At 37.2% G+C, this 24701-nt stretch overlaps 1 protein-coding gene across 2 annotated transcripts in view; it reads right to left on the reverse strand.

The window, feature by feature from the left end:
* SLCO1C1 (solute carrier organic anion transporter family member 1C1) overlaps window positions 1–12419 on the reverse strand; it is a gene marked incomplete at both ends in the record, with an annotated part of 45741 nt that extends 33322 nt beyond the window's left edge. For both annotated transcript variants that reach the window (XM_079715203.1, XM_079715202.1), the window contains 3 exons: window positions 366–498; window positions 11041–11182; window positions 12291–12419. In XM_079715203.1, coding sequence (XP_079571329.1) covers window positions 366–498; window positions 11041–11182; window positions 12291–12419 — 404 coding nt within the window. The remainder of the gene's footprint in view (window positions 1–365; window positions 499–11040; window positions 11183–12290) is intronic.
* Between the last annotated feature and the right edge of the window lie 12282 nt (window positions 12420–24701).

A 24701-nucleotide genomic window follows, 5' to 3' on the forward strand; every position in this document is an offset into this window, starting at 1 on the left:
ATTTATTACCCTTTTGACACTCATTTGACATTTACCACATAATTTATTACTTTCTCTTTACTTATATATTTTGCCTCCACACCTAAGTTAAAGCATTTGAAAGAAGGCATAATAGTGAAAATTTCCCTTTAAATTTTGTTGACATAAATACATGGTAGTATATTGAAAAAATTTTTTTACAGATGATTAAATCATAAGTGAAATTGTTAGCCTTTTGAAATTTTGCCCAAAGTGGATGTAATAAAAATAAGATATAAATTATCATGGTTTAAGACAGGAGTTATTTTCTTAAATTTAAATAATTAATTGTAATCATCATACAGTTGCTTGTTAAGGCAAGAAAAAGATGTTTGCTTTAGACTTACTGCTCCATGAAGAACTGAGGCATTGCAATGAGCAATGTTCCAACGCCCATGATTAGGCACCCTGCTCCAATTATTTTTGGCCTGTGAAGTTTGGCTCCAAAGTAGCTAACAAATGTTATAACTAAGAGATTTCCTTTGGGGAAAAGAATAAAATGTTCATAAGTTAGACAACTTAGAAAAAGACATCAGCATAACTAAATGACTATAACTAAATGAAAGAATGTCTATAGCAAGTTTGGCAATGTTTTGTTTTGACTAAACCATCTCCCACCATCTTCCCCATCATTTGTCTTTCTTTCCTTTAATCTGAGATGACTGTTGAACTATCTTCAGATTCATTATTTCAATCATCTCATCCTTTTATCAAAATATTGATATTTTTATAAACAACCCTTCTACCTTGTTTTCATCCACCTTAATTATTTGTCAATTTAAAGTGTTTTATCAGTAAATCAAATTGTAGAAGGCTTCCTTTAGTTGTTCTCTTAAATTTTCCTTGGTGATTTTGAAGTAAACTGTATTACTCTTTCTTCATTTGTTCACATTTTCTATTAAAACTTCTATTGGTTTCCCATTTACTCTTGAAACATACATCATATAGTATTACTTTAGCTGATATTCCCAAAAGAAAAAACAAACACAACTGTACCTCACTTTAAATGAAATCAAATTATGAAATGCATATTTATATACTTTTAATAAAAATATAAGATTCAAAATACAAATAAAAATTACTCCACATAACTTCAGAAATACCTCAATTATATAAACTCAATGTATGTTCATGATACAAATTTTATAAAATAGAAAGTCTCCATAAATTAAACCCATCTCTTTTTTGAAAATAATAAAGAATACATTTTTTTGAAGGTGGGACTTAAGCCTTTCTAAAATATCTCTAGTGAAGGATGTGATAAATTACTTTTAGTTGATGATGGTGTTAACTGATTAAACATCCTTTAAGGAAGATTTTCTAATGCCTTGCTGTGCACAAAAATTACTGGAAAGGAGTGGTGGGGGAAATAGAAACGTTAAAAATGCAGAATCTTGACAGCTCTCAACAGTTTCTGATTTCATGGATGGAGGAGGGGGATGCAGGCCAAGAAAGCTGCATTTTTAATACTAGTTCAAATGTGTTGACAAAGATGGTTCCTGGAACATGCTTTGATAAGCATTGCTTAGGGTCTTAGATTTCAAGGGGCTTTAAAGTTTTAGCTATTTGCATTTGGAATATTTAGTTTTTAAGGACTGTGGTGTTAGATAAAGTAAAACTTAGCAATTCTCCAGCAATTGATTGTGATGGCTGTTGGGTGGCCTTGCTTTGACATTCTCAATGTTTTCAATTTTCCAGAAAGAGTAATTTCCTTACATCTGTAAGCAATCATCTAATGTACTACTGTTTATTCACATTGCCAGCTTTAGTCAAGTGCAAAAAGAGCAGCAATTTTTATAGTCTTGAGGGCAATAACAATAGAGAAAAAAGCTTGCTCTAGGCTACAGTGGCTCCAGGCTTTATGGCTCCAGGGAGAATTAAGCTTTTTTGAATTTTCATATCAAAAGGACTTGAGTATGAAATTTCTCATTTGACATTTAAGTACTTAGTAGAAGAAATTTTGTACCATATTGATAATTATGTCTATTGTTTTGCTAATGTGTCACAGTAAATAAACCACACTAAAGTGAAAGTTGACTTTCAGTTTATAGGTAATGTGTCCCCACCACCACCACCATTATCTCCCTCCCCAACTCCCATACAACCAACTTGTCACAATAAAGGACTCATGTTTACAGGCTGTTTCTGTGTTACATTAGTGGGTATGCCAAACAGTACAGAATACCATTTGAGCTTCTGTGATGTCTATAGAAGTTTTTGCTTCCTTTATTTAGTATCTTTTCTGAGTTCTCAGAAGATACACTTAGAAAAAAAATAGTGATGTATAATCTTTAAAAAATCAAGTTGGATATCAATATTCTTTCACATCTACTATCACTAACTTCTGAAAAAGACAACAGGTCCAGAGAGGTTTACAAATTCATTTTATCAAATTTTCAAGTACTAGATTTTCTCTCTTCCTCTTTTTCTCTCTCCACACCCACACACAGTACTTCAGATAACAGAAAAGAAAGCTACCCAACTCATGCTATAAGACCAATATACCCTTGCAATTCAAACTAGACAAGGACAATAAAAGAAGAGACCAAATGCAGTTTATTCTAGGAGTGCAATGGTACCACCAAATAAGAAACATATCTATTAATTAAAGCTCTATATTAAATAATGGAAGAGGAAAAATTCCATGGTTATCTTGAGAGATGTAAAACATTTAATATAATTAACCATTCATAATAAGAAAAAATCTGAGCAAATTAACTTTTAAACTGTATCTATCAAAACTGCACAGCACAGATATTGTTTAATGGTGAAATTTTTAAAGTATTTTCATTAAGTTAAGATACAAGAGAAGGATGCCCACTGTCACTACTTCTATTGGACATAGTACTGAGCCCAATGCAATAAGGCAAGAACAAGAAATAACAAATCTTATAATTAGAAAGGATGATATACAGTTGTCTTCTGTTTCAGACAACATGATTGTTCAGGAAACTCTACAGCATCTATAGACAATCAATTAAAATTAACATAAATTCAACAAGACTGCTGTATATGTATAACATTAGATATTAATACTCTTCCAGTATTCCAGAAATTACTAAATAAGAAATGTAACAAAAATTCTTTTCACAATAGCAACAAAAACTTTAAGTATGTAGGAATAAATCTAACAAAAGATAAGCAGTATATTTATAGATTATAAATATAATACTGAAAGCTATATAAAAAAGGAATAACTAAATTGAGATATATACCATGTTCTTGGATGGAAAGACTCATAACATAAAATTTCAGTTATCTGATTTGATATATAAATTCTATGCAATTTCAGTCAAACCCAAATTGGTTGTTTCATGAAACTATTCCAAGTAGAGCCAAGAAAAAATTTGATGGAAAAGTTGGAAATTTTCCTACCCAGTAACAGAGCTAATTATAAAACTATTAATCAAGAAGACAGTCTTGTATTGAGTCAGGGATCATCAGACTTACGGAAAGATTTACACCTAAGTGATAAGTTAATATATGATAAAGAGGATATTGCAAATAACTGGGTTAAGTATATATTGAATTAGTGCTGACTGGACAATTCATTATAATAATATAAAGAGATTGCTACCTGACTTTGTATTTTAAAAAATTGTATTTTAAGGATATGCCTTTTCTGGTCCAGGATGTAAGAAGCTAGAAGTATCCACTTCATCCTAAAATCAAGTAAAAAGTTGAAAAATCAACAACTCTTCTTAGATCTGTCAGAAAGATGGGGTCATAGGGCAAACCGCTGTCCCCAAAATTGGAGAGACCAGTAGGCAAATACAGAGAATTGTGGCCAGCTGGAACAAAAATTCACAACAATAAATCTCCTTGGGAACAAGTGTTATGGTAAGAAAAACCTGAACTATAACTGACAGGAGGCTCAGCATCAGCAATTCTGAGAGATAAAAACTCCAGAGGGACCCAGTGATTGAGGGCACACACTCTTTTGTGAGTTTTAGTTCAGGAGCTCAATTAGGTTCTCACAGTGAATATTGGAGAATAAAACTTTTGTGCTTGCAGCATGGGGAGGGGAAAGGGAACCGTTTTGAAATACACCAGAGCACTCTGTTTTTCTTAAGAAAGTCTGCTTTTAGGGGAAACTAGTAACCAGAGTCTAACCTGCTGGGGCATTATCAGAGCCCAACTGACCTGGGGGAAGGGAAATACCCAACTTCAGCTGTTCTAGCTATCCTGTCCCATCAATGAGGGATAGGGGGACTGAGAAGCACATCTGAAGTTCACAGTCCAGAGGCATAGGCTCACTAAGAGCCTGAGACACATAGGACTATAGAATACTTCCGCTCCCTCACACAATACCATCATATTACTAAAGGCCTATTTATAGCAGCTCCTTTTACCCAATACATCATTTCTGGCTATGAAGGAAAAAATTATAAGACATACTGAAAGTAAAAAGAAAAACTTTTTGAAGAGACAGCAAGAATCAGAACCAGACATGGCAGAGAGTTTGGAGTTGTCTGACTAGAAATTTAAGAAAACTATGATTAAGATGCCAGGAGCTCTAATGGAAAAACTAAAGAGCATCCAAGAACAAATGGGCAATGTAGATCAGAGAGACGGAAATTCTGAGAAAGATCACAAAAAAAAAAATTGCTAGAGAACAAAAACATGGTTACAGAAATAAAGAATGCCTTTGAATAGGCTTGTTGGTAGACTGGACACAGTTGAGGAAAGAATCTCTGAGCTTGAGGGTATATCAATAGAAAACACCAAAACTTAAAAGCAAAGAGAAAGAGACTGGAAAAAAAAAAACAGAACAGAATATCCAAGGACGTGGAACTATAAAAGGCGTAACATACAGGTAATGGGAATTCCAGAAAGAGAAGCAAGAGTCAAAGGAATAGAAGAAATATTTAAAATAATGATGACTGAGAATTTCTACCAAATTAATATCACACACCAAACCACAGATCCAGGAAGCTAAGAGAACAATGAGCAGGATAAATGTCAAAAAATCTAAACTAGATATATCATTTTCAAACTACAGAAAATCAAATATAAGAGATAATTTATATAAAAAAGAAAACTCACCTTACAGTGGAGGAAAATAAGAATTACATCTTATTTTTCTTCAGAAACCATGCAAACAAGAAAAGAGTGTAGAAAAAATTTTTGAAGTGTTGAGAGAAAAAAAACCCACCAACCGAAAGTTCTGTACCCTGTGAAGTTATCCTTCAAAAGCAAAGAAAAAATACTTTCTCAGACAGACAAATATTGAGGAAATGTGTTTCCAGTAGACCTGCCTTTAATGAAATGTTAAAAGAAGCTCTTCAGAGAAAAAAATAATAATAAAATTCAGAAACTCAGATCCACATAAAGAAAGGATGAGCATCAGAGAAGAAATAAGTGACGGTAAATTTAAAACTTATTTTTCTTATTCTTAATTGATCTAGCAGATAACAGTTCAAAATAATATCAAAAATGTGTTCAATGATGTATTCTTAGGTATGCATGTTTGCTTATGTATAAGTGAAATAAAATGAATAATAACAGTGATACAAAGGATGGGAGGGAGGAATTCAAATTGAAAGACACAATCTGCCAACACTCACATAGGGAGATACAGATAATCTGAATATACCTATATCTATTAAAAAAATTGAACCAATAATTAATATCCTTCCAAAACAGAAAGTACCAGGTCCAGGTAGATTCACTGGTGAATTTTTCCAAACAGTTAATGAAGAAATTATATACTAATTCTCTACAATCTCTTTCAGAAGATAAAGAGGGAACACTTCCTAATTCTACAAGTGCAATATTACCCTAATACAAAAACCAGAAAAGGCATTACAAGAAAAGAAAACAACAAACTAATATCTCTCCTGAACATAGGTGCAAAAATCCTCAACAACATATTAGCAAATCAAATCCAACAATATGTAGAAATAATTGTACATTAAGACCAAGCAGGATTTATCCCAGGTATGCAGGGCTGGTTCAGCATTAGAAAATCAATTAATGTAATCCATCATATCAACAGGCTAAAGAAGAAAAATCCCATGATCATATCAATATATGCAGAAAAAGCATTTGACAAAACTCTACAACCAATCATGATAAAAAAAAAAAGAAAAAAAACTACATAAACTTGGAGGAGAGAGGAATGTCCTCAACTTGATTAAAAAAAAAAACTACCAAAAATTACAGCTAATATCATACTTAATGGTAAGAAATTCAAAGCTTTTCCACTAAGATCAGGCACAAGGTAAGGCTATCTCCTCTCACCATTGCTTTTCAATATTGTACGGGTAGTCCTACTTAATGCAATAGCACAAGAAAAGGAAATAAAGGTATACAGATTGGGAAGGAAAAAATAAAACTAGCTTTGTTCCCACAAGATATGATCATTTTTGTAGAAAATCTGAAAGAACTAACAAAAGAACTCCTGGAACTAATACATGATTATAGCAGGGTTGCAAGATACAGGGTTAATACACAGAAGTCAATCATTTTCCTATATGTCAGCAGTGAAAAACAGGAATTTAAAAACATGATACCATTTACATTAGCACCCCCTAAAATGAAGTAAGTATAAATTTAACAAAATATGTACAAGATCTGTATGAAGAGAAATATAAAACTCTGACTAAAGAAATCAAATAACTCAATAAATGGAGAGATATCCTATGGTCATGAATAGGAAGACTCAGTATTGTCAAGATGTCATTTCTTTCCTACTTGATCTATGCATTCAATGCAATCTTAATCAAAATCACAGCAAGTTATTTGTGGATAGTGACAAACTGATTCTAAAGTTTTTATGGACAAATAAAATACCCAGAAGAGCCAACAAGATATTGCAGAAAAGCAAAGTTGGAAGACTGACACTACCCAATTTCAGGACATACTCTAAAGCCAGTAATCAAGACAGTGTGACACTGGTGAAAGAATGGATAAATAGATACATGGAACAGAATAGATAGCCCAGAAACAGACTACATAAATACAGTTAACTGGTCTTTGAGACAGGAATAAAGGCAGTACAATAGAGCAAAGATAGTCTTTTCAATATATGGTGCTGGAATAACTTGACATCCACATGCAAAAAGAAAAAAAAAAAACTGAATCTAGACACAGACTTTACAATCTTCACAAAAATAAACTCAAAATGGATCACAGACCTAAATGTAAAATGCAAAACTATAAAACTTCTAGAAGATAACATAAGAGAAAACCTAGAAGACCATGGGTTTGGTGATGACTTTTTAGATGCAACACCAAAAGCCCAATCCATGAAAGAAAAAATTGATAAGCTGGACTTCATTAAAATTAAAAATTTCTGCTCTATGAAAGATAATGTTAAGAGACTTAAAAGACAAACCACATACCAAGAGAAAATATTTGCAGAAGCCATATCAGATAAAGGACTGTTATCCAAAATACACAAAGAACTCTTAAAACCCAACAATAAGAATACAAACAACCTGTTTAAAACATGGACCAAATACCTCGAGGGACAGATCACCAAAGAAGATACACAGATGGCAAATAAACACACAAAAAGATGTTCAGCATCGTATGTCATCAGGAAACTGCAAATTAAGAAACAATGAAACACCACTACATATCTATTAGAATGGCCAAAATCCAAAACATTAAATGCTGCTGAGGGTGTGGAGCAACAAGAACTCTCATTTATTGTTGAACTCTCATTCCAAATGGTACAGCCACTTTGGAAGACAATTTGGTGGTATCTTACAAAACTAAACATATTCTTCCCATAAGACCCAGCAACTATGCTCCTTGGTATTTACCCAAAAGAGTTGAAAATTTATGTCCCCACAAAAATCTGCACACACAGATGTTTATAGTAGCTTTCTTTATAATTGCCAAAACTTGGAAGCAATCAAGAATTTCTTCACTAGATGAATAGATAAATAAACTAAGGTCCATTCAGAAATAGATTATTATCCAGTGCTAAAAAGAAATGAGTTATCCAGTCATGAAAAGACATGGAAGACCCTTAAATGCTTATTGCCATGTGAAAGAAGCCAATCTGAAAAGGCTACATACTGTATGATTCCAACTATATAACATTCTGAAACAGGCAAAACTACAGAGACAGTAAAAAGATCAGTCGTTACCAAGGGGTAGGAGGTAGGGATGGATAAATAGGCAGAGCACAGAGGATTTTTAGGGCATTAAAAGTGCTCTGTATGATACTATATTAGTGGATACATGTCATTATACATTTGTTCAATCCCACAGAGTATACAACACCAAGAGTGAGCCTTAACGTCAACTCTGGACTGTGGATGATAATGATGTATCACTGTAGGTCATCAACTGTAATTAATGTACCACTGTGGTGAGGGATGTTGATAATGGGGGAGGCCATACATGTGTGGGGACAGGGGGTTTATGGGAAATCTTTGTACCTTCTGCTCACTTTTGCTGTGAACCCCAAACTGCCTTAAAAATGTGTATCTAAAAACATCTATGTCAAGTTGACTAAATACTAAAATGTAAAAAGCAAAAGTTTTAAATAGTTAGAAGAAAGTACATGGAAAAATATTTGAAACAAAGAATTAATATCTGCAAATATTAGTAGGTCTTGATAAGAAAACATTTTATTTTCTTGGAAACTCTGTCATTTTTGGAGAAAGAGTCCTTGTTACAAGAAAATAATTTACTTGGGAAGACATTGAGTATCCAGTAGGCAGATGTTAGATGATAATGCCAATTGATGTCAAAGGATAAATGAAATTGTTCTGCAAAAAAATAGAAGAATTTAAAGCTAGAGACAGAGGGTGGGAATGGGTCCAGGACTCTGGAAGGAAGGAATGTGAAGAGAGGCAAAAGGAGTAAATTAAAATTATGGTCAGGAAACCCACTTTTCTGGAAAACTAGGGATTGCAAATAACTAGAGCAAACCTGTGATGTTTGGGATAAAGTTTTGCAATGGAAGTCAGAGGACTTTTATTGCATCTAATCCAATAAACAATTTCTATCCTTAGAATGGTCTGGAAGAATTAATATGAATTTAGACTCGGGGCCCTTTTTTACTTCCTGTGCAACATTAGTACTCTCTATTAAGTATAGATCCTCTCAAGTTTTGCATTGGGGTCTGGAAATCTAAGAAAAATTTGGACCAGATTCTTCCCAAGTCTCTTCAGCTACAAAATGTTTTTATACTATAATCTAGAGTGAGCAATAATCAATGAAGCACTTCATATGTAATTTTCTATCTGCTCATTTCTTCTTCTTTCTGTAAGTCTGATTTATTCTTTTGATCTGCACCCAGCTTCCTCTTCATACTTGTTTCTTCTGATGCAGTGTTACCCTTACCTTGACTCTCCATGGACTTTCATTCCATTTAGGGTTGTAGGCAGGGCAGTCATCAAGGAATAAATCAACTCTCCAGGCCTCTCCAATTAGCTTACACAAGGTAGTGATATGATCAGGTGTTTTAGAGACTTGTTACACAAAGTGAAGCCCATTGATTAATAGCATCAACATCGTATTGGAGCTTGTTAGATATGCAGGATCTTACTTCCCTTCCTACAGAATCAGTCTATGCATTTTAACACAATTGTCCAGTCATATGCGTGAACATTAATGTTTGACTAGCACTGAACCAAGAAATCTTTTTCTGGTAGGGTGATGAAAGATGGATTTGGGAAGTAAAAGCCTGAAGGTAAAAGGTTACCTATTCACTCTTAATTCTTTCTCTGATATTTAGGGTAAGAACTGATGGATACAGTATGAACTTGTAGGATCAGGCCACCCAAGATGGCTCTTCTTTTGCTCTATGTACATTCCCTGCTCAACCAGTGCCTGCTTCATCTACACCCTACTCACACTACCAAGCTTCCTGTATATTTGCCCCTTCAGCTAGTGATTGTTCTAATTTTAGATCAGAACATCTCCACTAGGATAGCTTGTCAAAGCGGCAGTGAGGGGGCGTGCCACCTACTGGTTTCCCTGGTAACCAATGAGCCAACCTGAAGTCAATTCCCCCTATAACTGGTAATCTCCCCCTCCTCCCTGGGAGCAAAGACTGCCGCCATGTCCTGCCTGCAATCAGCCGTACACGGTGGCTTGTTGCTCCAGGACCTTGCTTCAGACGTGTAAGTTCCCCCTATCCGTTAAACCACTGATGTTTCTGTCGCTAACTCTGGGCTCTTTCTTCGGTCTTGAAGCTGGACAAGCACAGGGCTTGCAGGCCTGCGGGTGCAGCCCAACAGACCTAAAAAAGTAATTGTTGAAGAGTTGAAATATATTCCTTCACTCTTCTGAAGGTTTAAGTGAAGCTGAACCTGGAGCCATTAGAGATTTTACTGTAGCATATATTTGAGTCTCAACAAGCAGAAAGGACCACAGAGACTATTAATTTTGTTTACTTCAGAAGGAATCAAAGTCCCTTCGTTTATCAACTCAGGAAGCTAAGTGGGATTACACTCTTTAAAATACTTCCAAAACAGTGACTAAAATCACTTGGTCTTTTCAAGTTCAAAGTGTACAGTCAATGGCTAACCAAAGAACCCAGAGAGTAGAATTTTTATTGCCTGCTTTGCTCTAGTGTTCTTGTTAATAGAATCCCTTTATCTTCTTTCTAGGTCACTGGGCAGAAGAACTCCTTTTATAGTTTAACTTCTTCTTAAATCATTACAAGATATTTTTCTAGAGCTTCTTTGGATTCTTCCAAATTTTGAATCACAGGGCTTCCAGGATATAAAACTCTTTTGTAAGGACATTTCCTACATACTTTTAACTCAAAATACCAGCAGCATCTCACTCTCTCTCCTAGAAAAGTCTCACTCTGATTGAAAACTTGTGTGAGTCATATAATAGTGAACACCTGGGGCAGGAAGTTAATTGCTGTTTTGCTGGGAGAGAATAAATTGCCTGTACTGTAGCACAAGGCCATGGCAAATTCTGTTCAAATAAGATTTTACAGATAGAGTCTGATATTAGCAGACAGCAAAATGCAGTGAGGATGTCATTTAGTCATGCCTAGAAACCTTGTACTTAAAAGTAAAGTCAGGCATCTGCAATACCTACCAATTTCAAAACTACCGTCAATAACTCCCACCAGTGAAGAAGGGATATCAAACCTTCTCTCTATCTGAGTGATGGTGCTCTTCAGGTAGCCTTCTGCCAGTGCTTTGGCAAAGTAAACAAAAGACAGGGCACCCAAGAACACCTGAAAAATATGACAGGTCACACTTAGTCTAACTCCAGCCTGACATATGACTGGAAATTTACTAAACAGACAAAAACACAAACCACGAACCAGGTAACAAGCCTGTTACCATTGAAGATTTCATTCAAGCAAAGTAATAGGCTTCTTCCCACCTCAAGCTCATGTAGAGTTCTAAAAATTCAAATAGATTTTCATTCATAATGTATGTTGAAGTCCTTTTTTTCCCCCTCTCCCTCAAAGGGCATTCAAAAGTGTCTTCGCTTTGAAAAGAAGATTCATTGCATGGGGAAGCAGAGAGAGGAAGGAGCCATTGAAAGGTAAGAAAATAAAACAAAAACCATCAGCCAAATACTTAACATCTTATCACAAGTCTAAGAATCATTATTGTGTATTTCACAGCAATGGTTAATGTTCTAGCAGGGAACATAACAGACTCAAAAAGTAGAACTACTATTCTTTGTGTTTAAGTTCATATTCAAGTTAAATTCATACTCAAATTCTTATTCAATGAAAAAAATATTTTTTTTTATATCTGGTTTGTGTGTTTTGCTAGACCTGGGTCTGTGATGGAGTATCCATAAGGCAGATTATATGAAAAAAAACACATATGTATTTGTTGAGTGAATATTTGATGCAAGGAAAATATAGGAACTTGGAGTCACGTTGAGCACCATTTAAAAGGGAATCCTGTCCCTTACTGTGTGGCCAGGAAAGTCAAATTTTTCATTTATAGAATGGGAATAATATGGATGTTTCATAGATTAAATGTTACAACTGTGCATAGCATAACATCTGGTACATGGTAGATATTTAATAAATATCATTACCTCTCTCCTTTCTGTTTCGGAGGGGCATTCAAGTGAGCCAGGAAAGTAATATTTAGTAGTTTAACCTACATAGTCAGGCAAAGATTGCTTTCACTGCCCAGCAAATTGTGGTTTTCATCAATTGCATCTAAGATCACTTTTTAAAGTGGAAAAAATTTCTCACTTCTAGCTATAGTGTGTAGAAAGTAACTGGATCAAGAACTGAGAGCATGGACTCCACCAAATTCTCTGATCTCTTTAGTTAACCACTTATGGTTGTTTATCATTTAATTGTTTGTTACCTTTAGTTCACCACAGCAGGGTTGTTTCTCCTCTGAGGAGGGATATTCTGTTTTAAAGGAAGGCCTCCCAACAGGTTGCATTGAATTTTTGCTGAATAACTGGATATTTTCTTTGGATGAAGTGTCCATTATGAAAACATTCCTTGACTCTGATCTGTCAAAGTTGATTTTTAAAGTAAAAAAAAAAAAAAAATTTAATTCAAACCCATGCGGTTGATTAGATAATGTTTTTATTTCACAATAGATCACAATTCTGTAGACATAACTTGATGTGAAGTTCCCTCATTTTACCACAGTAAGTTGGCAAAGTTTTTCAATTAAAATCGACCAGGATATCTGATTAAGCAATCCCGCTCTTGGGACTCTGTAGCCAGCATTCTTTCTCAATCCCTCCAGTTTAAGCCTCATTATAGCAAAGAATAAATTTAAATGTTGCCTTTGGAATAAATAACGAGGAAGAATTTTGCTAACTTTGTGGGCTTGCCAGCTTAAACTAGAAGCAAGCAGGAAAGGAGGAAGAGGAATTCAGCCATTTGAATATTGATTCATTAGAATTAAGTCTTTAAAGCCTTTAAATCTATTATCTTAGCAGAATGAATAGAAAATATTGATGCCCCTGGTAGATGCCTATATCACACTGTGATTCTTATACGTTTGTAGTATCCAAAGTAAGGCTTAAAATAAGGCAAAAATAAAAAAAGAGGACCAATCTGTGTATCATTTTAGCTTGACAAACAGGGAAGCAGCATGATTTATGCCTCAGGCTTAGATTTCATTCAGCCAAAAGTAGTCTTTGGCCTGCCTTAAAGTAAGAAAGATGCCTTCCTTCCTATGTCTAATTTCCCACCCTCCCTTGTCCTAACCAAGCCCTGGACAGGTTCACATAATCTGAACCTATTTTCTTTTTGTTCATATCAATATTTACATATCCTCTGCACCCACTTCTTTAAGATTCCATATAGCTCAGCGCCTGCCTGATAAAGTAATCTAAGTGAAGGGATTTAAAAATAAAATAACTTCTGTATCACCCTAATGTTTACCAGATGATGCATTTGTACATTAATAGAGATCTTCTGTATTCTCATCACACTAGCTGAAAAAATAACATCAGGGTAAAACTTAACGTACTGTGGTAGAAGTTTAGAGTTATTCTGTCTGTGTGTTTATTATCTTGACTTTATATAATGCATGTTCTGTGTTTACTCAACCTCATCTTTGATAGTTTGAATTGATAGATAATGTCTCAAACTGAAAAATCAAGAAATAGCAGTATACACAATTTATTTTGAAATATGGAGCTAAATATCAGAAGAAAGACCTAAAAGATTTAAAAGTGGAGGGGTGAGAAATGGGTTGAGAAGGGTAGGGCAAGGACCTATTTTGTTTTTTGTTTTTAAACTTGTTATTAGACTTTTAGATTATTCAATTTCATAAACATGCATAAATTTACTTTTTAAAAATGGACAAAGGAAAGTGAGGAAAACAGAAAAAATTTTAAAGCTAAACAAAGAGCAGAGAATCCTAAACAAGAGCAAAAGGCAAAGATACAGGAATACAACATTAGTAAGACCTAAACACAGATGTTTAGGAGAATACAAAATAAAAATTATGCAAAATATATAGAAATAACTATAAAGTCTTGACAAAATGGATAACTTTCTAGCAAATATAAATTACCTGTATTGATACAAACCAGGAGAGAAACATACCTAAGGAAGACATTAACAAAAATACTCTAAAACTATTCCTTAAATAAAACTAGTAAGGATAGATGATGTAACTGAAGTGCTTTATTAAGGAATACCCTTAAAGGAAAAATAGCAGATAATGGAAACAGATGCTAATAGTCTCCATTCATTGGACCAAGCCAGAATTATCTTGATAGCAAAATCTCATTAAGACAACACAAAAAGGAAAACTGCAGAGCCAACCTAGAGATGCTAAAATCCTAAATAAAATACTAGCAAATACAAATTAATTAAAATTCCATAATTAAGATTTTTTAAAAATGTAACAATTGATTAATATTAGGAAGTTTGTTCACCTAAATCATCGCATTAAATATTCAAAATGTTGGGGCTTCCCTAGTGGTGCAGTGATTGGGAATCCACCTGTCAGTGCAGGGGACGTGGGTTCAGGCCCTGGTCCGGGAGGATCCCACATGCCACAGAGTGGCTGGGCCCATGTGCCGCAGCTGCCGAGCCCGCGCTCTGGAGCCCATGCTCTGCAACAGGAGAGGCCACTGTGGTGAGAGACCTGTGCACCACAACAAGGAGTGGCCCCCGCTCGCTGCAAATGGAGAGAGCCAGTGCAGGGCAGTGAGGACCCAATGCAGCCAAAAATAAATAAATAAAATAAATAAAATTTAAAAAAAATTCAAAATGTTACATATGTATATCAAAACATCACATTGTATACCTTAAATATATACAATTTTTATTGTCAATCACATTTCAATAGAGCTAGAAGAAATTCAAAATGTAAAATAATAAAATGTCAGTAGATGCAATACATCAGGTGATAAAAGTCAACAGCCATTCATGACTCAAAAAAAAAGAAATCTAAGAAATTCAGTACATAGATTTTTTTTTTTTTTTTTTTTGCTGTGTGTGGGCCTCTCACTGTTGTGGCCTCTCCCGTTGCGGAGCACAGGCTCCAGACGCGCAGGCTCAATGGCCATGGCTCACGGGCCTAGCCGCTCCGCGACATGTGGGATCTTCCCGGACCGGGGCACGAACTCGTGTCCCCTGCGTTGGCAGGCAGACTCTCAACCACTGCACCACTAGGGAAGCCCAGTACATAGATATTGATACCAACAGCCAACTTCCTATATCCACTGAATCACTAAAACTAGGTTTTCAGAAAAATATTTTGCCAGAACAATGAAAGGGTATTTGGGAAGCAATGGATTAAATAGGTCTCTTTACTACAAAAATACTGAGTACCTTTAATTAAAATCCTGGAGAGACACATTGCTTATAAAAAAAAATCAAAACAACAAAATGACCTAAATGTCCAACAAATTATGGTATACTCACACAATGAAATCTTTGAAACCATTAGAAATTAGTGTAAAGCAGTAAATATAGTCATATAGAAATATTTTTATTACAGAGGTGATTTTAAAAATACAGGACTTCAAAGCAATATCTATATAACACTCTTATAATAGAAACACACATACATTCACAGGTGTGTATACATAGAGGCAATGCTTCAGAAAGTTTATAAAGAATAGGTTAACACATTATTTCTGGCTAATGACACTGCAGACGATTTTTTTTTAATGTTTTGTGTATCCATATTTTCTAATTTTTCTATAATGAATGCACAATTCTTATACAAAAATATTTTAAATATAAAAGATATAGAAATATCAAGAAGCAAGAAATACATACCAGAAAGATTTTTAAAATACAAAATAACATCAAATTTACAGTGTAAAATGCAATTCTCTTCCACAAATTAAACTCTGTAATACAAACTGGCCTACTGTTAGGAATTCAGATATATTATTTCCGTTCAGTCATAATATTAAACCCAGTGACCAGAAAATGCAAATAAATTGTTTAATAATAAAATACACTATCGGGGGGTGGACCTTCAAGATGGCAAAAGAGTGAGACATGGAGATCACCTTCCTCCCCACAAATACATCAAAAGTACATCTATATGTGGAACAACTACAGAACACCTACTGAAGGCTGGCAGAAGACCTCAGACTTCCCAAAAGGCAAGAAACTCCCCATGCACCTGGTTAGGGCAAGAGGGAAAAGAAAAAACAGGGACAAAAGAATAGGGATGGGACCTGCACCTCTGGGAGGGAGCTGTGAAGGAGGAAAATGTTCCACACACTAAGAAGCCCCTTCACTGGTGGAGACGGGGGGTGGCAGGGAGGGTGGGGGGGAGGAACCTTCGGAGCCACAGAGGAGAGTGCAGCAACAGGGGTGCAGAGGACAAGGCAGAGAGATTCCTGCACAGAGGATCAGTGCCGACCAGCACTCACCAGCCCAAGAGGCTTGTCTGTTCACCCACCAGGGCAGGTGGGAGCTGGAAGCTGAGGCTCGGGCTTCGGAGGTCAGATCCCAGCGAGAGGACTGGAGTTGGCTGAGTGAACACAGTCTGAAGGAGGCTAGTGCATCACAGCTAGCCAGGAGGGAGCCCTGAAAAAAGTCTAGAACTGCCTAAGAGGCTAGAGACCATTGTTTCAGGGTGCACAAGGAGAGGGGATTAAGAGCACTGCCTAAACAAGATCCAGAGAAGGGCGCAAGCCGTGGCTATCAACGTGGACACCAGACACGGGCATAAAATGCTAAAGCTGCTGCTGCAGCCACCAAGAAGCCTGTGTGCAAGCACAGGTCACTATCCACACCTCCCCTTCCGGGAGCCTGTGCAGCCCGCCGCTGCCAGGGTCCCATGATCCTGGCACAATTTCCCCGGGAGAACATATGGTTCGCCTTTTGCTGTTGCAACGTCACGCTGGCCTCTGCCGCCGCAGACTCGCCCCACATTCAGTACCCCTCTCCCCCCTCCCCCCCCCCCGGCCTGAGTGAGCCAGAGTCCCCTAAGCAGCTGCTCCTTTAACCCCGTCCTGTCTGGGTGGAGAACAGACACCCTCAGGTGACTTACATGCAGAGGCAGGGCCAAATCCAAAGCTGAACCCCAGGAGCTGTGCAAACAAAGAAGAGAAAGGGAAATCTCTCCCAGCAGCCTCAGGAGCAGCAGATTGTCTCCACAATCAACTTGATGTACCCTGCATCTGTGGAATATCTGAATAGACAATGAATCATCCCAAAATTGATGGTGGACTTTGGGAGCAACTGTAGACTTGGGGTTTGCTTTCTGCATCTAATTTGTTTCTAGTTTTATGTTTATCTTAGTTTAGTACTTAGAGCTTATTATCATTGGTAGATTTGTTTGTTGATTTGGTTGCTCTCTTCCTCTTTCTTTTTAATTACTTTAATTACTTTTAATTACTTTAATTACTTTTTTATTTTAATAATTATATATTTTATTTTATTATTTATTTTATTGTATTTTTTCTTTCTTTTTTTTTTTTCTCCCTTTTCTTCTGAGCTGTGTGGCTGACAGGGTCTTAGTGCTCTGGCCTGGTGTCAGGCCTGAGCCTCTGAGGTGGGAGAGCCGAGTTCAGAACATTGCTCCACCGGAGACCTCCTAGCTCCATGTAATATCAATCAACAAGAGCTCTCCGAGAGATCTCCATCTCAATGCTAAGACCCAGCTCCACCCAACAACCAGCAAGCTCCAGTGCTGGACACCCCATGCCAAAAACTAGCAAGACAGGAACACAACCCCACCCATTAGCAGAGAGGCTGCCTAAAATCATAATAAGTTCACAGACACCCCAAAGCACACCACCGGACATGGTCCTGCCCACCAGAAAGACAAGATCCAGCCTCATCCACCAGAACACAGGCACTAGTCCCCACCACCAGGAGGCCTATACAACCCATTGAACCAACCTTAACCACTGGGAGCAGACACCAAAAACAAAGGGAAATATGAACCTGCAGGCTGTGGAAAGGAGATCCCAAACACAGTAAGTTAAGCAAAATGAGAAGATGGAGAAACACACAGCAGATGAAGGAGCAAGATAAAAACCCACCAGACCAGACAAATGAAGAGGAAATAGGCAGTCTACCTGAAAAAGAATTCAGAATAATGATAGTAAAGATATCCAAAATCTTGGAAATAGAATGGAGAAAATACAAGAAACATTTAACAAGGACCTAGAAGAACTAAAGAGCAAACAATGATGAACAACATAATAAATGAAATTAAAACTTCTCTAGAAGGAATCAATAGCAGAGTAACTGGGGCAGAAGAATGGATAAGTGACCTGGAAGATAAAATAGTGGAAATAACTACTGCAGAGCAGAATAAAGAAAAAAGAATGGAAAGAATTGAGGACAGTCAGCCTTCTCAAACTCTTCCAAAATATAACAGAGAGAGGAACACTCCCAAACTCATTCTACAAGGCCACCATCACCCTGAGACCAAAACCAGACAAAGATGTCACAAAGAAAGAAAACTATAGGCCAATATCACTGATGAACATAGATGCAAAAATCCTCAACAAAATACTAGCAAACAGACTCCAACAGCACATTAAAAGGATCATACACCATGATCAAGTGAGGTTTATCCCAGGAATACAAGGACTCTTCAATATATGCAAGTCAATGTGGTACACCATATTAACAAATTGAAGGATAAAAACCTTATGATAATCTCAATAGATGCAGAAAAAGCTTTTGACAAAATTCAGCATCCATTTATGATAAAAACCCTCCAGAAAATAGACATAGAGGGAACTTACCTCAACATAATAAAGGCCATATATGACAAACCCACAGCCAACATCATTCTCAGTGATGAAAAACTGAAACCATTTCCACTAAGTTCAGGAGTAAGACAAGGTTGCTCCCTCTCACCACTATTATTCAACAAAGTTTTGGAAGTTTTAGCCACAGCAATCAAAGAAGAAAAAGAAATAAAAGGAGTCCAAATTGGAAAAGAAGAAGTAAAGCTGTCACTGTTTGCAGATGACATGATACTGTACATATAGAATCCTAAAGATGGTACCAGAAAACTACTAGGACTAATCAATGAATTTGGTAAAGTAGCAGGATACAAAATTAATGCACGGAAATCTCTTGCATTCCTGTATACTAATGATGAACAATCTGAAAGAGAAATTAAGGAAACACCCCCATTTACCATTGCAACAAAAAGAATAAAATACCTAGGAATAAACCCACCTAAGGAGACAAAAGACCTGTATGCAGAACACTATAAGACACTGATGAAAGAAATTAAAGCTGATACAAACAATTGGAGAGATATACCATGTTCTTGGAGTGGAAGAATCAACATTGTGAAAATTACTATACTACCCAAAGCAATCTACAGATCCAATGCAATCCTTATCAAACTACCAATGGCATTTTTCACAGAACTAGAACAAAAGATTTCACGGTTTGTATGGAAACAAAAAGACCCTGAATAGCCAACACAATCTTGAGAAAGAAAAACGGAGCTGGAGGAATCAGGCTCCCTGACTTCAGACTATACTACAAGGTTACAGTAATCAAGACAGTATAGTACTGGCACAGAAACAGAAATATAGATCAATGGAACAAGATAGAAAGTCCAGAGATAAACCCATGCACATATGGTCACCTTATCTTTGATAAAGGAGGCAAGAACATACAATGGAGAAAAGACAGCCTCTGCAATAAGTGGTGCTGGGAAAACTGGGCAGCTACATGTAAAAAAATGAAATTAGAACATTCCCTAACACCATATACAAAAACTCAAAATGGATTAAACACCTAAAGTAAGGCCAGACACTATAAAACTCTTAGAGGAAAACATAGGCAGAACACTGTATCACATAAATCACAGCAAGATCCTTTTTGACCCACCTCCTAGACAAATGGAAATAAAAGCAAAAATAAGCAAATGGGACCTAATGAAACTTAAAAGCTTCTGCACAGCAAAGGAAACCATAAACAAGATGAAAAGACCACCCTCAGAATGGGAGAAAATATTTGCAAATGAAGCAACTGACAATTAATCCCCAAAATATACAAGCAGCTCATGCAGCTCAATATCAAAAAAACAAAAAACCCAATCCAAAGCTGGGCAGAAGATGTAAATAGACATTTCTCCAAAGAAGATGTATGGATTGCCAACAAACACATAAAAGGATGCTCAACATCCCTAATTATTAGAGAAATTCAAGCAAAACTACAATGAGGTATCCCCTCACACCAGTCAGAATGGCCATCATCAAAAAATCTACAAACCATAAATGTTGGAGAGGGTGTGGAGAAAAGGGTACCCTCTTGCACTGTTGGTGGGAATGTAAATTGATACAGCCACTATGGAGAACAGTATGGATTTTCCTTAAAAAACTAAAAATAGAACTACCATATGACTTAGTAATCCCACTACTGGGCATATACCCTGAGAAAACCATAATTCCAAAAGAATCATGTACCACAGTATTCATTGCAGCTCTATTTACAATAGCCAGGACATGGAAGCAACCTAAGTAACCATAGACAGATGAATAGATAAAGAAGATGTGGCACATATATACAATGGAATATTACTCAGCCATAAGAAGAAACGAAATTGAGTCATTTGTAGCAAGGTGGATGGACCTGGAGACTGTCATACAGAATAAGTCAGAAAGAGGAAAACAACTACCATATACTAACACATATATACAGAATCTAAGAAAAAAAAATTGTTCTGAAGAACCTAGGAGCAGGACAGGAACAAATTCGCAGATGTAGAGAAGGGACTTGAGGACGGGGAGGGGGATGGGTAAGCTAGAATGAAGTGAGAGAGTGGAATGGGCATAATATACACTGCCAACTGTAAAATAGATAGCCAGTGGGAAGCAGCCACATAGCACAGGGAGATCAGCTCGATGCTTTGTGACCACCTAGAGGGGTGGGATAGGGAGGGTGGGAGGGAGGCTCAAGAGGGAGGGGATATGGGGATATACGTATACATATAGCTGATTCACTTTGTTATACAGCAGAAGCTAACACACCATTGTAAAGCAATTATACTCCAATAAAGATATTTTAAAAAATTAAATAAAATAAATAATTTTTTTTTTAAAATCTCTCTTTGACTGCAGTAGGAAGAGTGGGTTAAGATAATCCGGAGTTCCTTAAGGACCCTCTCTGAATTGAAAAAGAAAACAAAAATATATGTATATAGAGGATTGTTCTTTAATAAATGCAACACTATTTAAAAAATAAAATACCCTATCAGCTATACTAAAAATATCTTTAAAAATTCAAAGGGTCATATCTAGAATGCTAATGCTAAAGAGGGAAAAAAATCTTGAAAATTATATTAAAAACTTGGGACATCAAAACACAATGTCTTCTTATATTTACAGGTATTGTCACAAAAATCACTCTAACTCAAATCCAGAAGTGATAAAACAAGAGAACACCTAGCTGATGTTGTGTTAGGGCGAAATAACATCCAGGTTAAAATACTGACACTACATTGTTTTACTGAAAATACAGTTTCATCTTGATGGCTAATTTGCATATCCTCTCACGTATAGTATGTTTCAAGGAGGTTAGGCTACATTTTTGAGCACTGAGCTATTCATCCATCTGTGAAAAGAAGGGGAAAGGCAACGCTCAGTGACATGAATGGAGAGATCCTCCGGGCTTGCGGGCTCGCTCGCACTCTCTCTCTCTCTCTCTCTCCCCCCCTCCCCCCTCCCCCTCCCTCTCCCCTCCCCCCTCCCCCTCCCTCTCCCCTCCCCCCTCCCCCTCCCTCTCCCCTCCCCCCTCCCCCTCCCTCTCCCCTCCCCCTCCCCCCTCTCCCCCCCTCCCCTTCTCCCCCTCCTCCCATTAGCAATTGCAGAAGTAGAGTGAATGCAGTTATTTAGCAGGATTTGCATTTGTCAAATCCTTACTTGTTCTCCTACCACTGGAACAGATTTCCACAAAGTTTTCCTCCAACACCCTGGGTTGAAGTATTACTTACTCTGGAGGCCAGAGAAAAATCAGCCAGTTTCTCTTCATTCCAGTTCCAAAAAATGGAATTCTCTGTTCACAGGGGTTTGGAAGGCAGTCCTCCAGTCTTTAAAGAGTACAGGTGCACTAGGAAGGTTGTAGTTGGATTGTGCAAATAGCATGACCTCCATGCCCTGATCCTATAACAGACTCCATCCAGCAGTCAGCCTCCACAGACCCCAAAGAGAAAGTCAGAAAGGCAGCCACTCCCATCGCTGTCTTGTCTTGGTCATCTCACATGAGGAAAACCTCTGCACTAGCTTGTCTTGTGGACACCAGTATCTCTCCCTTCAGGAGGGAAAATAACCTCGTGGTACTTTCTAAGGAGTATGTGTTGTTAGGAAGCTGATCGCCTCACTGCAAGTAATTGTGTCAGATGCAGATTTAATAAGTACTGTTTATGTGCCACATGATTTATATACTTTGTGCTAATCCTTAAAACAACTCAACAAGGTTGGTATTATAATTCTCATTTTATAGTAAATCATATGACTCAGAGCAGTGAGGTGACTTATCCAAAACAACCCATCAAACAAGCATCAGAAGCACAATTTGAACCCAGGTCTGAGTTTATCTGACTTCTTTAACCAGTATCCTCTCCCATTTCCACCATCCTTACAAGGGCCCCTACAAGTTTCATGAGAAGTGTTATGGATAAGACACGTGCAATGCAGAACATAAGGGTTCTTTGACTTCTCTCCTGTGAGACTCTGATGTGATCATCACAAAATACGAAAGCAGAGAACCAGATCTTACCTGGAGGTGGAGATCAGGCAGCCAGTTCCTCTCAGTGTGTCCAGCAAGAGGCTGGACCACACTCCACAGACTGAAAGAGGAAGCAGGTGGATCCTACTGCAGCTTTGAGCAGTTTTATCAGGTAGGGAGAGCCTGGTTGGACACAGAGCAGATCAGGGGAAAGAAAAGATGTAGGGCATGGTCTCACCCTTGGCCAATCTCTTCTCTTTTCTCTTTCCTCCTGGCCTCTTTTCTCTGGCAGTCTGCAGGGAACAGGCCACGCTGGCAAAGCCACTGACGTGCATCTCAGCTCCCAGGGCACAGAAAGAGCTGATGCCTTTGAGCCATTTCTTTGCAATTTGCTGCAAGTTTAAGGCCGCACGTGATAAAGCTTTCTTTATGGGAGAGAGTGAAAAAAGAAAAGACCACTTGTGATCTTACTTGCTGACTCCCAGAAAACACAACTCTGCAGGCGGCAGAGGGTAAGGGAACAGAAGCAGGAGGAGGGACGGAAGTTTGTAACAATGATCTCTCCTTCTCCTTCCAAGAAGTTTTTAAGCCAGCCTCTCCTTGAGGACATCACTGGAATTCTTTAAAAAAAAAAAAAAAAAAAAAGCGCTCATGGACTAAAATCTCTGTATGGTTTCTTTTCCCATTGGGATTCTTTCTAGAATCTGCCGGGACCACAGATCTGGTGAGGACCAAGGCTCTGCAGAGTTCTTTCCAGAAAGGATTAATTCTCAAAGAGACATGATCAGTTGCTTACACCCACAATTTCTGTGAATCTTAAAAGTAGAAAAAGAAAGAAAAACATTGAAATTTTGGCATTCAGTTGTTCATTCTACATAAATTCTAAGAAAAGAGAGCTCCTTGCACTAAGACATTCTACAATTCTAATAAATTCTTTTTTCAAGACTACCATTTAGAGGATTTTGAGCAGTACTAGCTTGCATGTGGTTTATACTAATAAATGAATTTGCTTCCAGAATCATCCAAGGTCCACCATTTTCTGACATGGCTGTAACTATGGCCTGGTAACTTTACAGTCTCAACTTCTTTGTTAGTGAGCAGAATTTTTATTAAAAAAAAAAACACATTCACAAGGTGGTTTAAGAATTATATTATGTACTCAAACATACATTTCAAATAACAAAGTACTAAATGACAAAGTTATCATCATTACACATGTAATTTCAGTTCACATAATGGTCAGGATCATTAATTAATAGTCAAATATTATTATAAGACATTTTACTACAAAAGAAAAAAGAAAGATACAAGGAAAATAAAGAAATAAGAAATCTTTTAATGAAGCAACTGTGTATCTGGAGTCTAAAAGACCAAATACTTTATTTGAGCCATCAGCCAACCTTTGCCATCAGAAATAGGGAGCAGGGCTTCCCTGGTGGCGCAGTGGTTGAGAGTCTGCCTTCCAATGCAGGGGACGCGGGTTCGTGCCCCGGTCCGGGAAGATCCCACATGCCACGGAGCAGCTGGGCCCGTGAGCCATGGCCGCTGAGCCTGCGCGTCCGGAGCCTGTGCTCCGCAACGGGAGAGGCCACAACAGTGAGAGGCCCGCATACCGCAAAAAAAAGAAAAGAAAAGAAATAGTGAGCAAACATCATAACAGGTCTTAGATTTTTCAAGGTGTCCGACAGGTGGCTATTGGTGCATTGAAGGGGAGACACTGTTTACCAGCCAAAAAACACAAAAGGCCTACTTTTTCTCAACAGGGAATGCAATTTTACCCCGAGAGTGTAATTTGGTCTATTCCTAACTTGCTCAAATTCACTCTCTAACATGATTCCTTTTCTGACCTCTTCAGCCCATGGTTCATGTTTCTATTTTGAATGCACATCATATACTTATTTTATACATGATATTCAGAGTTTCTCATAAACAACCTTGTACTGGATTATATCCTACTTTCATACTATACACCAGGGTTCAGCAAAGTTCCCGTAAAAGGTCAAATAATAAATAGCTTAGGTTTTGCAGGCCAATCTCTGTCACAGTCACTCAACTCTGCCACTGTGGTGTGAAATCAACCATAAATGAGCTAACCATGAATGAATGAATTTTCTAGGGTTGTGTA

This window comes from Hyperoodon ampullatus (genome assembly GCF_949752795.1).
Source record: "Hyperoodon ampullatus genome assembly, chromosome: 11".
Lineage (NCBI taxonomy): Eukaryota > Metazoa > Chordata > Mammalia > Artiodactyla > Ziphiidae > Hyperoodon > Hyperoodon ampullatus.